Source organism: Nymphalis io, chromosome 9, assembly GCF_905147045.1.
Source record: "Nymphalis io chromosome 9, ilAglIoxx1.1, whole genome shotgun sequence".
Taxonomy (NCBI): Eukaryota; Metazoa; Arthropoda; class Insecta; order Lepidoptera; family Nymphalidae; genus Nymphalis; species Nymphalis io.
The window spans coordinates 583,405-604,488 of NC_065896.1; the positions used below are offsets into that span (position 1 = coordinate 583,405).

Consider the following 21,084-nt stretch of genomic DNA (forward strand, 5'->3'; position numbering starts at 1 on the left):
TTTGAAAGGTGGCGCATTTGAGATATAAGGAATGATCGAGGCGGTGGTGACCACATAAATTAGGTGGTCCATTTGCCCGTTAGCCTACCTATGATATAAAATAAAAGATACGTACTGGTGGATCTTGATCGATTGCATAAGTGTACTAAGCCATAATTAATTTTAGGATGTTTGATTGTATCCATAACTCCTGGACTATTGCTGGCTTGTAACGACATGCGGCTTCGGATTGTTCATAACGATATCGCCAATTTAATCAGGCAGTCCATCATCATGATATCTCTCACCTTTGTCATCATTAAGGTAAAAATATTATCTCCTGTATTTATTTTTTATATATATTTACTTAGGCGAGATGGCCTAGTGGTTAGAACACGTGAATCTTAACCGACGATCGTGGGTTCAAACCCGGGCAAGCACCACTGAATTTTCATGTGCTTAATTTGTGATTATAATTCATCTCGTGCTTGACGGTGAAGGAAAACATCGTGAGGAAACCTGCATGTGTCTAATTTTATTGAAATTATGCTACATGTGTATTCTACCAACCCGCATTGGAGCAGCGTGGTGGAATAAGCTCCAAACCTTCTCCTCAAAAGGGAGAGGAGGCCTTAGCCCAGCAGTGGGATATTAACAGGCTGTTACTTTACTTACTTACATATATTTTCTTAAATTTGTTATTGTATCACCTTTAAAAATGTTCAGATTCCTTAAACAAGGAATAAACTATAAGAAAAAATTGTGACCCGATTTAGAACTTTATTGTGAAATGTCAGAAAATGACATATGTTGATATATGAACTTGAACGCAATTATACTAACGTTTTAAGAATACAAGTCTCAAAATAGCGTATCACATAAAATCGCAATCTAACATTTTAGTACCGAATCGAGCATTGATTGGTGACTTTATTCCCTAAGGAATCGCTTTGCTGCTCATTGTTCGAATCTGAATAATCTTAGATTTGTTTATTATTCGAGAGGGAGGTAATCTCGACTAAAGCTTGTTAATTAACTCTTGTATCTACAAGCATTATATTGTCCAGTCAAGGTCACGTCATGTTCGTTAATGTAATAGTTAACTTTTTTCTTTATTTGCATTTTATCGCTTATATGCATATTGACAAATTCTTTTGAAAATTCAAATGAATTTCAGCTTATTTTAACGGTAGTCCGAAGGCATGAATTAAGAGCGATATTTGATGGGATAAATGAAGACTATGAAAAGTTTAATTATTTACCCGAAGAATACCAGCAAGTTGTTGCTGATACTATCAAAAAGTCCAAAGGTCTTGAGAAAATATGGATCATAATAATGGCGATCACAGCATCTTCATATCCAGTGCTGGCCGCTGCCTGTACGATATATTCTATGATATATTCTGATAACCCTAGAAGATTCATGGTACATGAGGTTTCAATAATTTTTCTGACACAGGAACAAAAATACGAAAGCCCATATTATGAGTTGATTGCATTATATAGTATTTTCATTGTGTGGATCGTATTTATTGGATTCACTGGTAAGTTCACGTGTATATTATATATTATTATTTTGACTGCCTCGTTGGTCTAGTGGCTTGATATAAGGCCGCAGACCCGGAGGTCCTGGGTTCAATTCCCAGGTCGGGCCAATAAAAAGTTATTGGGTTTCTCTGTCAGAAAATTCTCAGTAGCAGTCCGGAGTCTGGAAGTTGGAAGTGTGTACACTTCCGTGCCTCGGAAAGGACGTAAAGCCGTTGGTCCTGCGCCTGAACTCTTTCCGGTCGTGTCGGATTGCCATCCCAATGGATTATGAGAGTTAGGGAATAGAGAGTACACCTGTGTTTGCGCACATACTTGTGCACTATAATATCTCCTGCGTAGTTGGCTAATCTCTCTTGAAATTGGCCGCCGTGGCCGAAATCGGTCTGGAGGACATTATTATATATTAATAATTTTGAAAGAATCTCTTCCAAAATATAATGAATTGTGGGAAACTTTTAACTAATCACGTTTACTTATAAATTTTGTTCAGCGGGTATTGGGTTAAAGACTTATTATGAGAGACATTATTTTTTGCGCTTCAGTTCTGCAAAATAAATATTATAGTCTATCAAGTTAATATGCGACAATGCTGTATGTAAGATTGTAAATTTGAACAGGATCTCACAGTTTCCGATCGTTTGTCGAATTAAAAAACTAACATTTATTTATTTAATTGAAAACATATTATATCTTAAAAGGAACATAAACTATTTAATTTTCTCGCGTTGACGTTGTTTACGTTGAGCTATTGTTTACGAGTTGACTAATAATCCTTATTTATAAAAAAACAATCCTATTATTACCGGTAAAAGAAAATATGGTTAATAATATTTTATTTTTCAGGTTTCGATGGAATGTTCTCCGTTTGCGTATTGCATGCATCTTTGAAAATAAAAATATTCAGTCTAAACTTAAAGTATATGATTGTTAATGCAGCTGACATGACTACAATACAAATAAATATTGCCAAATTCGTCACAGACCATTGTGAAGTGATCAGGTACAGTTGTGTATAGCTCTGTGGCCTGGCGCTGAAAGGCCAATTTCAATAACCCTTAATATTGGTAATCAGTATAGAAACAATGAATAGAAGTTGGTTGTTCTATATAACATATGCCTTATTGCGTAATATTGTTGGTATTAGTAAAGTTAAGATTATGGCGTTTTAGCACAAATATATTTATCATTTTTAAATGATTTAGCAAACGGAAACATGTGGTTAAAATTTTACCCAAAATGTAATTTGGCCCTTTTAGCACTAGGCCATTGAATTAATTTTATTTATTGCGTCCAAAGCCCAAATAGGCGCTCGAAAGCTTGGTATCCTCTCTAAGGTGAGACGTTACTTTACTCCAGACCAACTTATACAAAGCACAAATGAGGTCGTGTATGGAGTAGTGCTCTCACCTTTGGGACGGCTCTGCTAAGCACCACCTTCATGCTCTAGAGTTGATTGAGAGGCGTGTCAGGAGGCTGATAAGAGACGACACATTGGTCAAGTCAAGACTCCAAAGTCTCGAACGTCGACGAGTTGCATCGCTTTCAGTCTTCTATCGGATACATTTCGGAGAATGTGGAAATTCTCGGAGAATGTGAAAAATCATTCCCACTGCGAAACTGTGGAATGCTTTGCCTGAGTCTGTATTTCCTGAACGGTATAACGTTAGTGTCTTCAAATCCAGAGTGAACAGGTTTTTTCTAGGCAAGCGTGCTACATCCTAGACCGTGTCGATGCTTAACATCAAGCAAGACAACGGTCAAACGCTGGCCTATAATGGTAAAAAAATCTTGTCGGCCATTTTTGATACATTAATTACATTTAATTTATCTAAAATATTTGTTATGAAACTATATCAAAACGTAGTTTGTTAAATCTAGCAATAATTTATGTTTAAATTAAAAACTGATTGCGTTACCGCTTCAGCTCAGCTTTTGTTTATCAGAACGTATATATATTATGGTTGATGTGTCCCATAAAAATCATCCTTAATACATATGCTATCTTACCATATAGTAATAGATGATTCTCGAAATAAAGTTTGAACTTAGTATATGGTAACAGCCTGTAAATGTCCCACAGCTGGGCTAAGGCCTCCTCTCCCTTTTTGAGGAGAAAGTTTGGAGCTTATTCCATCACGCTGCTCCAATGCGGGTTGGTGGAATTCACATGTGGCAGAATTTCGATAAAATTAGACACATGCAGGTTTCCTCACGATGTTTTCCGAAAACTACACCGAAAAGCACGAGATGAATTATAAACAGAAATTAAGGTCATGAAAATTCAGAGGTGCTTGCCCGGGTTTGAACCCACGTTCATCGGTTAAGATTCTTGCGTTCTTACCACTGGGCCATCTCGACAACTTAGTATATGTATAACAATATATCTAGTCAGATTAAAAATAGTGAAGCTAATAGAAGTCATTCAATTTCAGTTTGATCGGTGAAATTCAAAAATGTTTTGAAATTTGGTTGGTCGGAATTTTCTTTAACGCGGTGCTACAAATTGGGATGGCGCTGAGTCAAATAACAACGAACGTTGTAATTATTCATTTTTCTTGTTTTTTTAATACTTTTTATTTCATATTTCGTACGTTTATTGAAAAACAAGTTTCAATTGAACATATGTAGAAATTAGTAGAAATTCTATTAGTAGAAATCAAATTTCATATAAGTTATTTTATCATGAAATTGTAATTCTGACATGAAGTTAAGTTGTTCAGTATAATTCGAGTCACGTGCAAGGGTTTTGACAACATAAACGGCATCGTGCGACTCACTGGTAATGTTAATTTTTTAATAATGCCAACTGCAGTAGAAGAGGTTGAAGTTAATATGCATCTCTTATTCCAAATTATGTATATTTATATATTGTATGTAGTATTTAGGTCGTTTGTAGATGAAATACTTGGATCTAGAAGTACTAGTGCAAAATTGTTTCAATAGCTTGAAAGTGAATCACTCTTAGCAGAAGTAGTTTACTTCCCTTACGTTTTCGGGCAATTAAGCTATCAAGTAGTTCGTTTGATCGGTAGTATTCAGATATTTTTGGGTAGTATAGTGCCAATAATGAAATAATGCTCACCAATAAACTTAATGTCAAATGTTAATGCTTCAAATTACATATACAATGGAGGGTTAGAGTACCTACAAAAAAAAAAGAAAAAAAAATGAATAGCCTCCTGTTCCATTGCGAGTTGTTAGATACACGTGGCAGAATTTTATCTGACACGTATAATACGGTAGCGCATTGGTCTTAAGATATTGGTAATTAGTTCTGAAAACAACAGTATATGGACTTATCTTTCAACATATTGTAAGGTATTTTTTCTTTACAACTTTAGAGTAGCGACATAAGCGGCGTGTACTACTTATTCGCAGTGGCTACCATCGTGCACATTTATTTGCCGTGCTATCTCATCTCGGATGTTACTTACAATGTGAGTATTATGACGACTGTGATGAATCTTTGGATTGTTTGAAACTTGTAGTCTTTTAATGTAATTGTATATATTCTTTAATATTTTAAGAAACATGAGGAAAAAATTTACCATATTAGATTTTTTTCACAATAGGTGAGTGTCTTAATTCTCAGAGAGCGACGCGGTGGACTCAGCTCCGTTTTATATCAATCAACTGGTAGAGTTTCACCGATTAACATCTCTGTAAATGTGCAGTTCAAACTATTCATTTAATGTATCTACTTGTACATCTCTCTATGTACTTTTTACGTCCAGATAAAGGCGTAATACTATTAATTGTCTTCCTAAAATAATTTTTGCAATGGCAACCAATCTCTCAAGTACTCCTACACAATAGATATTTTTGGGCAAATATATAGGTGCACTCTCTATTTTATGGTACAGCACTTCAAAATCGGAAAGGAATCAGATGCAACACAGTTTATGCTCTTTTTGAGGCACCTGAGCTTAAACACCGCCAACTTGATAACTTTACATAGTCGATAATTAATACTTATGAAAAATTAGTTTTAAGTCAACGTGGTAGTCGAATAAAGGTTATGTAAATATCTTATTTTTGTTAAGGCTTGTTGCCTTTTCAGGATATATGATGGATGGGTATCACTGATACCCATAAACATTCTGATATTAACATTTTTAATTACCTTTTAGGCGGCTGAAGTAGCGAATGTGGCTTACAGTTCTTCGTGGGAAATGATTGAGGATGTGAATATAAGGAAGTCTATTTGGCTCATCATTACCAAGGCACAAATACCAATCGATTTCAAAGCTCTTGGAATGATTACTTTTAACATGCAGATGTTTATGTCGGTCAGTTATTTGGTCTAATGTAATGAGAGTCAGTCATGTTATTTAATGTATTTATGTTAATATCACAGCGGGTTAATAGTGGCTAGGGTAGCTAGCCTATTTCACTTAGAATATGATTTGGTCTCTGGTAAGCTAGACTCGCCTGAGTTGCGCTCGCGCGTTCTTCTTCTTAATGTACCTAACAAGCAAACTCGTTATGCATATTCGAATCTGTTACACGTCCCTTTATCCAATTCGCGTTACGCTGCAAACTCTATATTGCCGCGCGTTTTCACACTATATAATAATAAATACTCGCACATCGACATCTTTCATCAGCCGATTAAATCATTTAAAAAAGACATTCTCACGGCTCAAAATTCTACTTAACCATTCAAACTCATACAAAATTTACATACACCTAAACACATACATACAAACACTTAAACACATAAATACAACCTTCCCTACTACCTACCTACCTACTTATACACACACAAAACAACAGTGCAGTTAGCACTACGACACCCATCCACAACATAGTCTGTGTCGCCTAATTTATATTTATATTTTTATTTATATTCATTCTTTTTTTTATTTTATTTATTTTGTATTTTTTTTATAGATATTTTGTTACTTACATTTTCTTTTTACCAAAACTGTGTGTTGCTACTTCTGTTTACTGATATTAAGTTTGCATAACTCAATGGAAAACAGTAATTGGTTCTATTTTTTTGTATTTTTTATTTTTAATGCTTGTATTTTGTATTATATGCTGTTGTTTTCCTTAAATAAATAAATAAATATAAATTATGTCATCTATATTTATTTATATATATATATTTATATATATATATATATATATATATATATATATAATATATCTGATCATATATATATATATATATAATATAATATATATATAATATAAAAATATATATACATATATATATATTTTTTAATTATTATTTTTTATTGAAAATAGGCAGACCAGTAAACGGGCCATCTGAAGGTAAGTGTTCACCACCGCTAATAGATAAAGGCACTGAAAGCGCTAATGCGATACCAAGATTTAAGAACTAAGATGCTATGTCCCATGTGCTTTTAGTTACACCGGCTCACACACCCTTCAAACAGTAATAATATTACTTCCTAAGTATATATGGAGCTGATTGGTAGTGAATATGTATCTATGTCACGTATGATATATAAAAAGGCGGGGTTCCTGTGAGGAGTGTATATAGTTAATAAATATAATTATGTAATCGGTTTTTTGTTGTTTCAGATACTTCAAACTTCATATTCCATGTACACTTTACTGAGGAATTAAAGAATACGTATAGACAGAATCTGCATTGTAGTGTTATTAATAATAAAGCATATAATAAATGTCTACGATACACATCATCTTGTCTCACTAAAACTTGTCTATTTTGATTTACGATTTAACACTAGGCTTAGTTGTTTTAGATTCGTAGCTAAAGCTGATAATCATCAATACTTAATAATTTGATGCAATAAAAAGAACCTTTTTGTATAATATATATGATTCATTTTCGTCGATTTGTATGGTCATGGACAGATAGATGATGTTTTTAATATTACCTTCGTTGTCAAACGCCTATTACAAATCTAAAAGCAAATCTTCTGTGCGTTCGTAGTTGAAATGGTTAAACAGGAGCTGAAGGATTTGTTCAAGGTCAATGGAGTATCTGGTGAATGTAACATCATGTCTTCATTACCGAATATTCCCAACAGCATTCTTAAGGTCCAAGCTTTCTTAAGAGGAGAGAAAGCTTTTGACTAACATTGGTATATTTTCAGGCTGTTACTGTTATTTATCTAATTAAAATGTCGGTCGATGTAGGTTAGGATTTTTAATGAATTTTTATTATGATCTATCGAACTTCACTGCATATTTTAGTATAAGTTGTATATTGGTTTAGGAATTTTTTCAGTTAGTCATTACAAATAAAACATCTTATTTGTTAGGATATATTCGTTAAAAAATATGGAGGAAAAACTTTATGGTTTTATGGTTCAAGCAGGCTGTCTGGACTTTTTTCACATATAAATGGAGCGATGCCACTACACCAGAAATCATCCAATTTACTGTTGCGAAACATTGCACCACAGAACTGGCCAGATGAGTTATCGGGTTGTCCTTGCTGCCACTCCGCGTATCCTGCGTCTGCGATCTTCAATCCTAGAAGAATAAAAATGTATCTTTATAGAATGCAACAATAAATTCGAACACTTCTTAATTGTTTTCCGATTTTTACTATATTCAATCAAATATTCAATTCTATTAATTTTTTGCTTATATTGGACATAAGTTAAAATACTAACACTTTTTAAAACTGAAATAATTGAAGTCCGATAACATATAAGATCTTTAGAAATTAAATGACTATCATAAACGATAAGAAAAAACTGCAAATTTGATCAAAATCAAGCATTTTTTAACATAATTTTACGAGATTCAATTTAATGTAAAGCTACCACTGGTTTGGAATTTAATACTATTGAGAAGAAGTGACATGAAACTCAGTCGTTTCATCAATTCATACACACATTAAAATCATAAACTTCAATTGATACATTTTGTATAAAAAGCAACAAATTACGGGTCCGTCCCAATCGATTTTAACCTCTTTTATTCTATATATATATATATTCTGTACAAGATTACAGTAGTATTCTTTTCATTAATGAAAAGAAGTATAAACACAAACTAAATTAAAATTGAGGCAACGGATATTTAGGGCATACAACATAATCTCTAATCGGTGCTTACCATGAATGGTCCTCCAGACGCCGTGTTCGTTCCAATCATGCATACCGATATGTATTACATCTTTGTTTACGCCGGGAGCAATTTTATCAAAATTCGCATCGTATAGATTTTTTAAGTGAAGAGCTTCATTTTGACTGTTGATCACAGCGAGATAACCCCCTTCACCTGCACAGGTCATAAACGCACGGGTCCAGGTTTTCCCTACTTGGTGAAATTTGTAGCAATTTCCAGTTAAAGGTTCCAGCTTATATTCTGTAAAGTAATATGTCTGATAACCTTAGCTTAAGCTTCAATGTTTTTCTTTATACAATATTTATTCTGATTCAAATGATTTTAGTAAATAATAATAGTGTTTCCACATCCCAATTATTTGGCGGATAAACTTAAATGGTCTGAAACAAATGAATCCAATTGTAGATTGAGCCGAGTTCCGCGACTAGTACTGTCTAGACCACATTTGCAAGCATTTAGAGGTAGCTTTCGTTTCGCTGCTTCTAAGTGTTGGAACGATATCCCACCTCCGACTAAGAACAGTACGTCTCAAAATAAGTTTAAGGCACAATGCAAGCAATGGCTTCTATCTATGCAAAAGGCGCAATGTGTCTGGACAAATGTGTGTAACTAAACTTCAATATTTAATGGTTATTTTGATTGTAATTTAATAAAACATATATCTCTATTTGTTTAAACATTTTAAATATTATTATTATTATTTTATTTTCATTCTTTTATTCAATATGAAATATTTTCCTTTTTCTAGAATTTAACAAAAAAAAAACCTCACTGTGTTAGTAATTCTTGCATGTTTTTTTTTTATTTTAGCCTATTGGGCGTGTTATAAAATTGTATTAACTTTTATTATTTAAGTAATTTTATTTTCTTTTACCTTTTACTGCACTGAATGTAGCGTTTGTGTTGGCAGCATATGTACAAGGCGTAGACTGAAAAGCAGCCTAGCTGAGACTACGACCTTTTCACCAAATTACGCAATATGATATTGTTAACTCTTTTTTTATGGTTTTGTACGATAATTTTTTTTGTCTGTTTCTTTTTGGTGAATAAAGTTATTTATTATTATTATCCTTTGTTTTTCTTTCATGTCTAATATTGTGTTTGTATTGGAATGATGATTTAAATATCTTTTTATAAATAACTATGAAAAAATTAGTAAATAACCGCTTTTATATACGTTTTTAAAATTATTTGTATGTAAATAAACATAGCCGAGATGGCCCAGTGGTAAGACCACGTGAATCTTAACCGATGATAGTGGGTTCAAACCCGGGCAAGCACCACTGAATTTTCATGTGCTTAATTTGTGATTATAATTCATCTCGTGCTATAAGGTGAAGCAAAACATCGTGAGGAAACCTGCATGTGTCTAATTTCATTAAAATTCTGCCACATGGGTATTCCACCAACCCGCAATGGAGCAGCGTGGTGGAATAAGCTCCATACCTTCTCCTTAAAAAGGGAGAGGAGGCCTTAGCCCAGCAGTGGGACATGAACACGCTGTTACAGTAAATAAACAGAGTTGAAAGTACAAGTTTTGCTAATTTTTATATAGTTTATGAATTACGAAATAGTATAAAGCAAACCTTTGTCGACAGTTCCACATGTCGTCATAATCATGTCCTTTGTTTTTTTCTTAAAACACATGTATGGAAATATTTCCGAGCAATTGATATCAGCTATTGACCCATTGGTTAAGACTATACAATCTTCATTATTATTGGAATTGTCTGGTTCACCAGGTGCCCACTGCACTGGCATTTTAGCCAAAGATATGCCTATAAAATCAACAAATTCGTTTAATTTTTGCATCAATGAGAATACGTCCCGTAATGTGTAAATATTTTCTTCGTCTTTTATTAATAATAGTGTCATAAAAAAGTACAAAATGTAATCTTGAATAAAAACAAACAGAGGGTATTAGGAAAGCCTTTTTTCAGTGACCGGACTTTCTTGCTAAATTCGTGTACATTTTAGGGACGAATCACTATCACATACCGTCAATAGAAAAGAAATCTCCTTTAGAGAATAAAGCACTAATCCCAGTGTAATAGGCGGCGCACTCATTAATGTTTTTTGTTTTCCAATAAGTATCCATTGCAAGTTTCATGTGATGGTTTATTGGGGAAGCCAAAATTGAACCTGTAAATGATAGTAAAGTATTTTGAACTCATAAAAAGGAAATCGGGTAGTTCTGTGCTATTATATATTGGTGCGATTATTTTGTTTGTATTGTATTTCATATAGATTCCTAAATATTTGATACGGTCGTTCGCAAAAAAATCTTTAAAAAAAACCTCTAAAGGAACAATTCAAGAACATATTGTTCAAGGTCACAAACTTGACTCTAGTGCACTAAATTATTTACCAAATTTAAAACTCCTTGACCTTTTACTTGTCAAAACCTTCCCAGTGACCGGAGTAGAAGATTCTAGTATGATTTATATATTTTGTTTGTGTTGTTTAATATATTACATTACTTAAAAAAAAATGTCGATAATTACTCGAATATTACATCGTGTTTCAAAGATATGATTAATATTTTACTAACTTCGTTAAATGTAACATTACCTTCAAGATCGCATCTGAGCCAAGCATCATGCCAGGTGGCGGGTATTACATGGAGTTTGAGCCAACCATCAATATATGTATTGTATTCGTAGTCAAAACGAAATAGTCTGCCCCCTGAAATACAAACTGTCATGTAATACTGTCCAATAATATAGTTCCTTAACAGTATTTTTTTTAATTTAATTTTAAATAATAGATTTTATTGAAAACAAAGTTACGGTAAAACAATAGAACAATAATTTACAAATGGCGGTCGTAATGCTAAAGAATAGATTCCTTTCAGGTGATTTAGAGGAAATGGAAGGGTTCATAATTGTACAAGTTATAAAAACTACAAAAAATTATACGAATGCGATACACATCTATTTCGCTCCTCCTTAGCTTAACTTATTATACAATTTAAACAATAATGAAATTAAAACTTACCAACAGAACAAGCGACAAGTAGTAAACAGAAAAACAAATAATTTGAAAAAATCATCACATTAACTTGTTGTGTCTACTTGAGTGCTTAACAGACTGAGCTCTGCCGACTATGTAGACTATGCATATAGATTAAAAATCTTATGTTTTGTACGACTGATAACCTCTTCATTATTTATCATACTTACATTATAAGAGTAAGGTTCGTTTGTAATTCAAAGCATGCATTTTAATGAACTTGTTACTTAACTATAGTAATACTTACTACATACGGCTATACCTGTTAATGTTATTTACTATAAAACAAAAAAATAGTATGTATGATAAATGACAATGACGAAATATATGAATATAATTTTTATTTATTTCGGTTAACATGAACTTATTTAATATATTATTAGCTTAATAAATATTACTATTACGTCTTCAGAACAGAAGTACTAGATGTTGGCGTCGAGGAAGACATATATTTCTTTGAAGACTGGAAATATGTCTGAAAGTCAATAGTTTTTCGGGATTCCCTTGAGGTCCAGATATTTCAGTGTCCAACTTGGTGGTGGCATAACGAGCGCTATAACTTCACATCCAACCTTGAGAATTTTATTGTTATTTCTCAATATTTATATATTATAATATTTCATAACGATTTCTGAAATCTATGATCATCGGGCGTATCATGTTTTGTGATAAATATACTACCTCAAATATACTACCCCAAATATCTTTACATCGTTAAGAATGTCAAGCCAATGTAAAAGGTGACCAATAAGAGTAAAAATCAATTATTAGAAGAAGAGCTCCGATTAGACAGCCAAGGAACATTATTTTATCCACAGAAAGATTTGACTCAATTCATCTGCCGAGTAAACCATTGAAATAATAGCGTAGCTAGTGGTTTCGGCGATCTTACAAATTTTTGGATAAGGGTTAAGAAAAAAGACACGAAGAAAGTAATAGTGCGCAAGTTGCAGCACTTAAACGATTAATGCGTTGCAGCGATAATTATTTTATTATAATACTACATATCGTCGTCTCTGCGAAATACCTTAACTGCGCAAGCTAACATTGAAGCGGCTCGCTTGTCTAATATATGACTCACGTAAGCACTGATATCGTCGATATATATAGAACAAGGAAATAGAAACGTCATACATGAAGTGTTTGGAATAAGTGTTAGTGGAAAAAAAACTGTATTTAGTTTTGTTTTTTTAATTCTTATTTTCCTGTTTTTGCTTTATGTTAAAGTTACTTATGTGTCTACTCTTTTATAAAAAGATGAGCGGGGGACCCCCGAAAAAGAGTCAGGGACGAAGTTTTTCGCGATATTTTTTCAACTCAAAACGTGTTTTAAAATGTACATTTTATTGATTAGTATTTTTGTCACACCAAACAGCGCAGTCCCCTTTATTCTATTCTCTCTCTCTAACTTGTATATTTCATGTTCTTTTTTATTATTTTTTCAATGCCAAAATGCTAAGTAAGGATTTAAATGAATAAATTTCGTCTAAAATTTTAGGCAAATAATTTTTTTCAAAATTAAATATAAAATAGCAAATTGTAAGTTGTATATATATTTAAATCCACTTCACTAATTTTTTTTTCACAAATACAAAATAATTCTTGAAATATAGTTTAATACTAGCTGTGCCCGCGGACTTTTAATATTTCAGTGTATACAACATATTTAGTTTTATTTTCGTGGGATGTTAGTATTTACTCGGATCTAGATAGGGTAAAATACAATTAGAATCATACATGAGAAAAACATCATTCACTTAAATCTATTCCGACATACATATGAATGTCTTTTCCTGTTATGTTATGTTTATGTTATTAGCACTTATTATTAACTAACCGTGTAACTGGTTTATTGTTCGCCCAGAGAATCGGAATTGTGATTCAAAGGAGAAATGCTGCTAGCGATCTTGCCACCATTCCATGCGGTCATGATTTGTTGACTATTTTTTACTATTTTTAATTTTTATTTGTATATATTTATGGCTTTACTTCACTTATCAAATTAACAGACTAAGTATAAATTTAACAAAACCATGAAAAATATATATTTGCCGCAACGAAACGAATTTACAAACCGACAATAAATACGCATACATATGAATACGTAAATAAATACGCATACGTATGAATACGTAAATAAATTTGTTTTTGTAATATAAATTTCGTGTTTTAAACATTTTAAAATATAATCATTTACACGATAGTTGAAAACAAACGATAATCATTGCTGACGTTGATTCAGGAATTTTTTCTTTATATTTTTATTTTACGCTGATCGTATAATTTCACGATAATTTCTCAGTAATGCATGTAAATAGTAAATACTCGAATCATATGTATATTGAATGTATGTAATTTGTGAATACATGTTATGTATTATGTATTCATTTATATGATTTATGAACTTATTTTTCAAGGTTTAATTATTTACGCTTTTGTAAATAATGAAACCTTGAAAATTTAATTGTAAAACCATGTCTGGTAATCCAAATAAATGCATATAATGATGTCTCATTATCAGGTACTTGTTGCAGGTAATATTAATATAAAAAAGGTATTGTTAATATAAAACAAAATCGATACAAAAATTAATTTTTTGTACTTCAACTTTTTGAAAAGTTGCTTTTTGCGCTTCATAAATTCGACCTATTGACTCCATACTTGACGTCCGGCAGGCGTATTCGAGCATTTCAACAGAATAAGTTGGATAAACGCCAATACCAAACACGTAGCACGCAATTTTTAACATCTACCGATCACCCATTCTTTTCGTAATGGCGGTCACCTGTCACCTTTTGCCGCACTAGCCCTCGGTGTTGCGTTAGAGTAAACGACTGACTGGTAAACACTTGCTAGAAACCCGTTGGTGATAGATAGTTTACTCTCTGATGGTTTATCACTGGCGGTAGGGTTTTGTGCAAGCTCGTCTGGGTAGGTACTATCAACTTACCAGATATTCTACCGCAAAACAGCAGTACTTGGTTTGTTGTGTTCCGGTGATCTAGTGTAATTACAGACATCTCGAAGCCCGCATCCAGCGGAGGAATGAAGGATCGTTTTCTCGGATTTCGGGGTTGCTGGCCCGGCGGAGTTCGATGGCACTGATGAGGAGGACATTATGATCTTCACGGATGGCAGCAAGATAGAGGGACGAGTGGGAGCGGCGCTAACGTCTTGGTGCGGAGGTAGGGAGGTGATTACCAAAAAATACACTTTGGCTCCCTACTGCTCAGTGTACCAGGCGGAGATGTACGCCCTGTACCAAGTCACGAACCTAGCTGCCAAACTAAGAAAAAAATCCGTGAAGATTATAAGCGACTCTAAGTCAGCGTTGCAAACGCTAGAGGATCAAACCACCACAAACAAGATCGCAGTGGACATAAAACGAAATATACGGGACCTAGCGAAAAACAACGCATCCGTCGAACTCTTCTGGGTTAAGGCGCACGTCGGGATTTGGGGAAACGAACGCGCAGACGAATTGGCGAAAGAAGCGGCTTTAAAAGCTAAGACCGCCGCCAATTATGACAAATGCCCACTATCGTTTATAAAGCAAACCCTCAGGAAAGAAACCCTAAATTAATGGGATTACCGTTATAGAGAAGCGGACACGGCAGGTGTCACTAAGATTTTCCTTCCAAATGCAACAAAGGCTTACCAAATAATAAGGAAAATCAAGATGACACCTGTCCTAACGCAAGTAATGACAGGACATAGGGGATTCGGTCAATACTTACACAGGTTTAGGTGCAAAGACAGCCCATCCTGTGTATGTGATGATGGAAAGGATGAAACGATCATCCATCTGTTGACCCTAAGTACCAAATAGCCAGAATCGACACAGAAGTCCAAATAAAGTGTAATATAGAATATAATGAACTAAAAAATATGATAGAGAACAAGAAAAAGAGAGACAAATTTCTAGAATTCTGCAGTTATATAACAAAACAAAGCATACAAAGAAACAAAGAAACATAAAAAAAAGAAATATGACAGAGAAGACAATAGAAGTGGACAAGGTCCCCGACCTCCATATCGGGGGAGAAGCGGCCGGCACTTCAGAATAAACTGAAGTGCCACATAAAAAAAATACAGACATCAGGGACATAACATCTTAGTTCCCAAGGTTGATGGCGCATTGGCGATGTAAGCGATGGTTAACATTTCTTACAATGCTAATATCTATGGGCATTGGTGACCACTTACCAACCGGTGGCCATATGCTCGTCCACCTACCTTTTCTATAAAAGTTCTAGTATATGTTTTATGCATATTGGGTTTAATAGTTTTTTTCGGTTAGTCATTACAAATAAAACATCTCATTAGTTGGTATACATATATTCTTTGAAAAATATGGAAGAAAAATTCTTTGGTTTTATAGTTCAAGTAGGCTATCTGGACTCTTCTCGCATATAAATGAAGCGGTATAACGACACCAGAAATCATCCAATTTACTGTCGCGGAACATTGCACCACATAACTGGCCAGATGTGTTATCGGGTTGTCCTTGTTTCCATTCCGCGTATCCTGCGTCTTCGATATTTACTCCTAGAAGAATAAATATGTGCCTATATGTGCATACTATATGCAGTAATATGTTTCATAATATATTAAAAAAGAAGTATAGTTACAAATTAAATTAAATTACGGTAACGGATAATAAGGACATAGAACATAATCTCTAATCGGTGCTTACCATGAATGGTCCTCCAGACGCCGTGTTCGTTCCAATCATGCATACCGATATGTATTACATCTTTGTATGTACCGGGAGCAATTTTATCAAAATTCGCATCGTATAGTTTTTTTAGGTGAAGAGCTTCGTTTCGACTGTTGATCACAGCGAGATGACCACCTTCAGCTGCACAGGTCATAAACGCGCGAGTCCAGGTGTTCCCTACTCGGTGAAATTTGTAGCAATGTCCAGTTAAAGGTTCCAGCTTATATTCTGTAAAGTAATACGTCTTTTAACCTTAGCTTTAACTTCAATCTTTATTCTGATTCAAATAGTGTTTCTATATCCTTTGTTATTCTTTAATGTCTGATATTGATTTAAAATTAATTTTCTTGTGGCAAACTATGAAACGATTTGTAAATTAATTTTGTAATACAAGGGTGTATATAAGTTTTTTTTTAAAATAAACAGTGTTGAATGTTTAAGTTTTGCTATTAAAAAGAGTTCAAAGCAAACCTTTGTCTACGGTTCCACATTTCGTCATAACCATGTCTTTTGTTTTTTGCTTAAAACACATGTATGGAAATACTTCTGAGCATTTGACATCAGCTATTGTCCCATTGATTGAGACTATACAATCTTCATTATTGTTTTCATTGTCTGGTTCGCCAGGAGCCCACTGCACTGGCATACTAGCCAAAGGTATGCCTATAATATGAACGCATGTGTTTAATTTTTGCGTCCGGCCTCTGAGAGAATGCGTGACCAATATCGTTAAAAAAGCAGTACAAAAAGTTATCTTATTTGAAAACAAAATGACAGTTAGGAACGTATTCTCTCCGTGACCGGAATATATTATTGTTTAATACTTGTATATATTAGCGGCAAATCACCATCATACCGTCAACAGAGAAGAAATCTCCTTTAGAAAAAGAAGCACTAATTCCAGTGTAATAGGCGCACTCATCATAGATGTTTTTACTTTTCCAGTGAGCATCCATCGCAAGTTTCATCCGACGGGTTATTGGTGAAGCCAAAATTGAACCTGCAAATAATGGTAAAGTATCTTGAATTCATAAAATGTACACAGGTAGTAAATGATAGCAAAAATATTCTTATGTTATATTCTAATTATTTATATATGTATTGTATGTCATGTAATATTATTAATGTGTGATAATGATTATGTTAAATGTGTAATTAATGTAACAAAATTATGGGCCTTGAAGCCTGAATAGTAATTATTATTATTATTTATATCGTTCTTAACAGCTCGGCTTAGAGCCGGAATTTACACTGTACTCACGGGCCGAAGTCAAGTAGGCAGATACTTAGTAAAAACTTAACCGTTTAAAGCAATTCCCGTTCACCTTCAGTTGCAAGGAATTCACGTATAATACGGCATGTGTTCAGTATCACAGCCTTGAATATCTCAGCATATTTACATAAAGAAAATTTGGTAGATTTAGAGCTTTTAAGGACGTATGCATTTTTAGGGTAAGATTCCAGTTGTAGAGAGAATTATAGTGACTATATTATTGTTGTATTTCATATAGATTCCCTAATATTTACTCTATAAAGGAACAATTATAGAACATTTCGTTCAAGGTCACAAACTCGACGAAAAAAAAATTTATGATTTACCGAATTTGAAACTTCTTGACCTTTTACTTGTCAAAACCTTCCCAGTGACCGGAGTAGAACATTCAAGTATGATTTATATATTTTGTTTGTGTTGTTATCAAATTACTTTTATGAAATGAAACAAAATGTCTGATAATTATTTGTCAAATGAATGCAACCACTAGTTTTTATTATAGAACCATATACATAGTCTTTTATATTATTATTGTAGAACCATAAATATGTTACTAAATTCGCTAAATGTAACATTACCTTCAAGATCGCATCTGAGCCAAGCATCATGCCAGGTGGCGGGTATTACATGGAGTTTGAGCCATCCATCAATATATGTATTGTATTCGTAGTCAAAACGAAATAGTCTGGCCCCTGAAATACAAACTGTAATATAACACTGTCGAATAATATATTTCCTTAGCAGTCTGAAATATTTTGATGTGTTACAATTCTCTTAAAGTATTAATATTTATATTATTAAATATTTAATTTAATTTTGAATTATAGTTTTTATTAAAAACATAGTTACGGTAAAACTAAATAATAAATTACAAATGGCTGTCGTAATGCTAAAGAGTCGATCTCCCTTCTAGATTAATAAGAGGAAATGGAAGGCTTCATAATTGTACAAGTTAAAAGAAATACGTTATATGTACAATTGAATTTATATTGTACAAGTTATAAAGAATAATTAAATTACAATCAATTAGATACATGTCGATATAGATCAAATAAAACAATAATGAAAGGCAACTTACCAACAGAACAAGCAAGAAGTAAACAGAGAAACAAATAATTTTGAATAATCATCACATTAATTTCTTGAGTCTACTTGAGTGTTTAACAGACTGAGCTCTACTGCATATGTCGACTATACATATAAATTATAAATTTCATATGTTTTATATGACCGATAATATCAATTATTATTTATTATACTAATATTGTAAGAAAAATGTTAAGTTCGTTTGTAAATTTTGACAAACACGTTACAAGTTTTAACTAAAGTATTACTACACACGGCTATATCCATAACTGTAGTTCAGGGGTTGAAAAGTAAAACAATGGCGTATCTCTTTCTTTCAAATGTCAAATGATTCATGAAAGAAAGAGAGAAATCAGTGTTTAATAGAAAAAACCTCTAAATGGGTCAATGTTACAGGTATTCGGAGAAAAAGTCGTGTGTTGGGTAAAATTATTTTATTTATTTGCTTGTAAGACTTATACCAGTAGCTTAACACTAAGCGATTATAATTTTAATTTATCAAAATACAAAAAACGCCGGGTGCCGCCATAAAGATATAAATGTATCCATAACATAACACTAATAAAACAACATCAGTAATGCTAATTAAAACAACAAAATAGTATGTAGATAAGAGTAATGACTATGTTCTCCATTGCAAGCAATCAATTTTTTTATATTATAGGTAGGCGGACTGGCAAATGGGCCACCTGGTGGTAAGTGGTCACTTATATATTGACGATGTTAGGAATATTAACCATTCCGTACATCGCCAACCCGCATTGGAGCAGCGTGGTGAAATAAGCTCCAAACATTCTTCTCAAAAAAAGGAGAAAAAGCCTTAGCCCAGCAGTGAACATACACAGGCTGTTCTGTTGCTGTATACTACTCAAAATTTACTTTCAGATCAGGAAAAATAACGAATAGATGTGTGTAAATATTAGCTGTAAAGTGACCAATAAGAGTAAAAATTATTAGGAGAAGAGTTTGATTAGAAAGACGACCAAGTAACTTTCTTATATCTACAGATTTGGCTCAATTCATTTGTCACAGAGTAAGCCGTTGTCAAAATACTCTAGCTAGAAGTTTCGATGTTCTTAAAAATTAAATTAAATAAATAAAAAAAAGACGCTAGAAAGAAGTTAGTAGGAGTGCGGAAGTTGGAGCACTCAAGACGAGTCGAAAGGTTAGAAAGAAGATGGTGTGATACTGATTTCATTATAATACTAGCGGCCTGCCCAGACTTCGTAGGAGTTGAAAAATTGCCTTTTTAACGCCAATAATTAATTTTATAAAAAAAAATGATACCACATTTACAGGGTTACATTATTGCAATTTTCGTAGGGATATTGATTTTTTTGAAAATAAAATATAGTCTGTTACTCGCTGATGTTGCAGCTTTCTATAATTAAAAGAAAATTTTTAAATTAGTAGATTAATAAGTAGATATTTGAGTTTATCAATAACAAAAGAATACACAAAAATCTCGGGGGACCCCCGTCAGGAACGCAGTTCTTTGCAACTCATTCCTCCATTATTCAACTCATTCTAATTTGTATATTTTATGTTTTTTATTATTTTATCAATGCAAAAATTTTAAGTAACTATTTAAGTTAATAGATTTCATTTAACAATTTAGGAAAATAGTAATTTATTCAAAATTAAAAAAAGAAACAAATCACTAAGTTTATTTGTCACAGTTACAGAGAAGCGTCCTCTTATAAGTTCAGTAACCAACCAGTTTCCAGTGATATAACCGCATCTTTTCCTTGCCTTCCAATCGATTCAAAATGACGGCATTATTAGTAACTAATAACTTCTATTAAAACAAACAATATTAAATAATTATTGAAATATAGTTTATTTAAAATAAATATTTAACATCAAAAATGTACTTAAATGTTTCAAACAATCAAAACAGAGTATTCTATAAATTAAATATTTATAGCGTGATAAATAATGATCTACTATTTTCCAATAACTGTTCAAATATTCGTGTTAATGGAATTTATAAAATAAAATAATTTAAACGATAACTTAGAACTTAGGAAAAATCATGTGAGCACTTTGATTTATTTGCTTAATTTGTGTTAATAATTCATCTCATGCTCGCTGGTGAAGTAAAAATGCGTAATTTTGTTCGTTAGCTATAAGGTGATTACTTTTTTTATTATCTTTCGTGAATATCATTTCTACAAATAATATTAAATTGCGTACTTGACAGTCTGTACTAAAACCCTCAAAAGAAAACATGTTTGTTTGGTTTATGTACCAAAAACATTAAGAGTCTTTGAATAATAACAAGAATAAGACTATGGGTACGGGTTATATTTTCTATTTATTAATATACATAACATTTAGATTAGGTATTCTACACAATATATTTGCATTTAGTTAACATTTTTATACA

At 32.8% G+C, this 21,084-nt stretch overlaps 2 protein-coding genes across 6 annotated transcripts; one reads left to right on the forward strand and one right to left on the reverse strand.

Annotated features, from left to right (window-relative positions):
• The first annotated feature begins 216 nt into the window (after positions 1-216).
• Positions 217-7,125, forward strand: LOC126770977 (odorant receptor 4-like). The gene is made up of 7 exons (XM_050490616.1): positions 217-303; positions 1,157-1,523; positions 2,371-2,527; positions 3,960-4,065; positions 4,869-4,964; positions 5,658-5,816; positions 7,081-7,125. The coding sequence occupies exons 1-7, from the start codon at positions 217-219 to the stop codon at positions 7,123-7,125; spliced, it is 1,017 nt and encodes a 338-aa protein (XP_050346573.1).
• A 651-nt stretch (positions 7,126-7,776) lies between these two features.
• Positions 7,777-18,832, reverse strand: LOC126770964 (CD209 antigen-like protein E). Of its 5 annotated transcripts, none has more exons than XM_050490599.1 (6): positions 18,688-18,832; positions 18,188-18,301; positions 10,603-10,746; positions 10,191-10,382; positions 8,593-8,844; positions 7,777-8,001 (listed from the first exon to the last, which is right to left on the reverse strand). In XM_050490599.1, the coding sequence occupies exons 1-6, from the start codon at positions 18,737-18,739 to the stop codon at positions 7,829-7,831; spliced, it is 927 nt and encodes a 308-aa protein (XP_050346556.1). In that variant the 5' UTR covers positions 18,740-18,832; the 3' UTR covers positions 7,777-7,828. The 5 variants fall into 5 exon arrangements, with proteins under 5 accessions (XP_050346556.1, XP_050346553.1, XP_050346555.1 ...); XM_050490596.1 differs by lacking the exon at positions 18,188-18,301 and adding an exon at positions 11,176-11,301 and having other exon boundaries at positions 18,688-18,801; XM_050490598.1 differs by lacking the exons at positions 18,188-18,301; positions 18,688-18,832 and adding exons at positions 11,176-11,289; positions 11,602-11,766.
• Between the last annotated feature and the right edge of the window lie 2,252 nt (positions 18,833-21,084).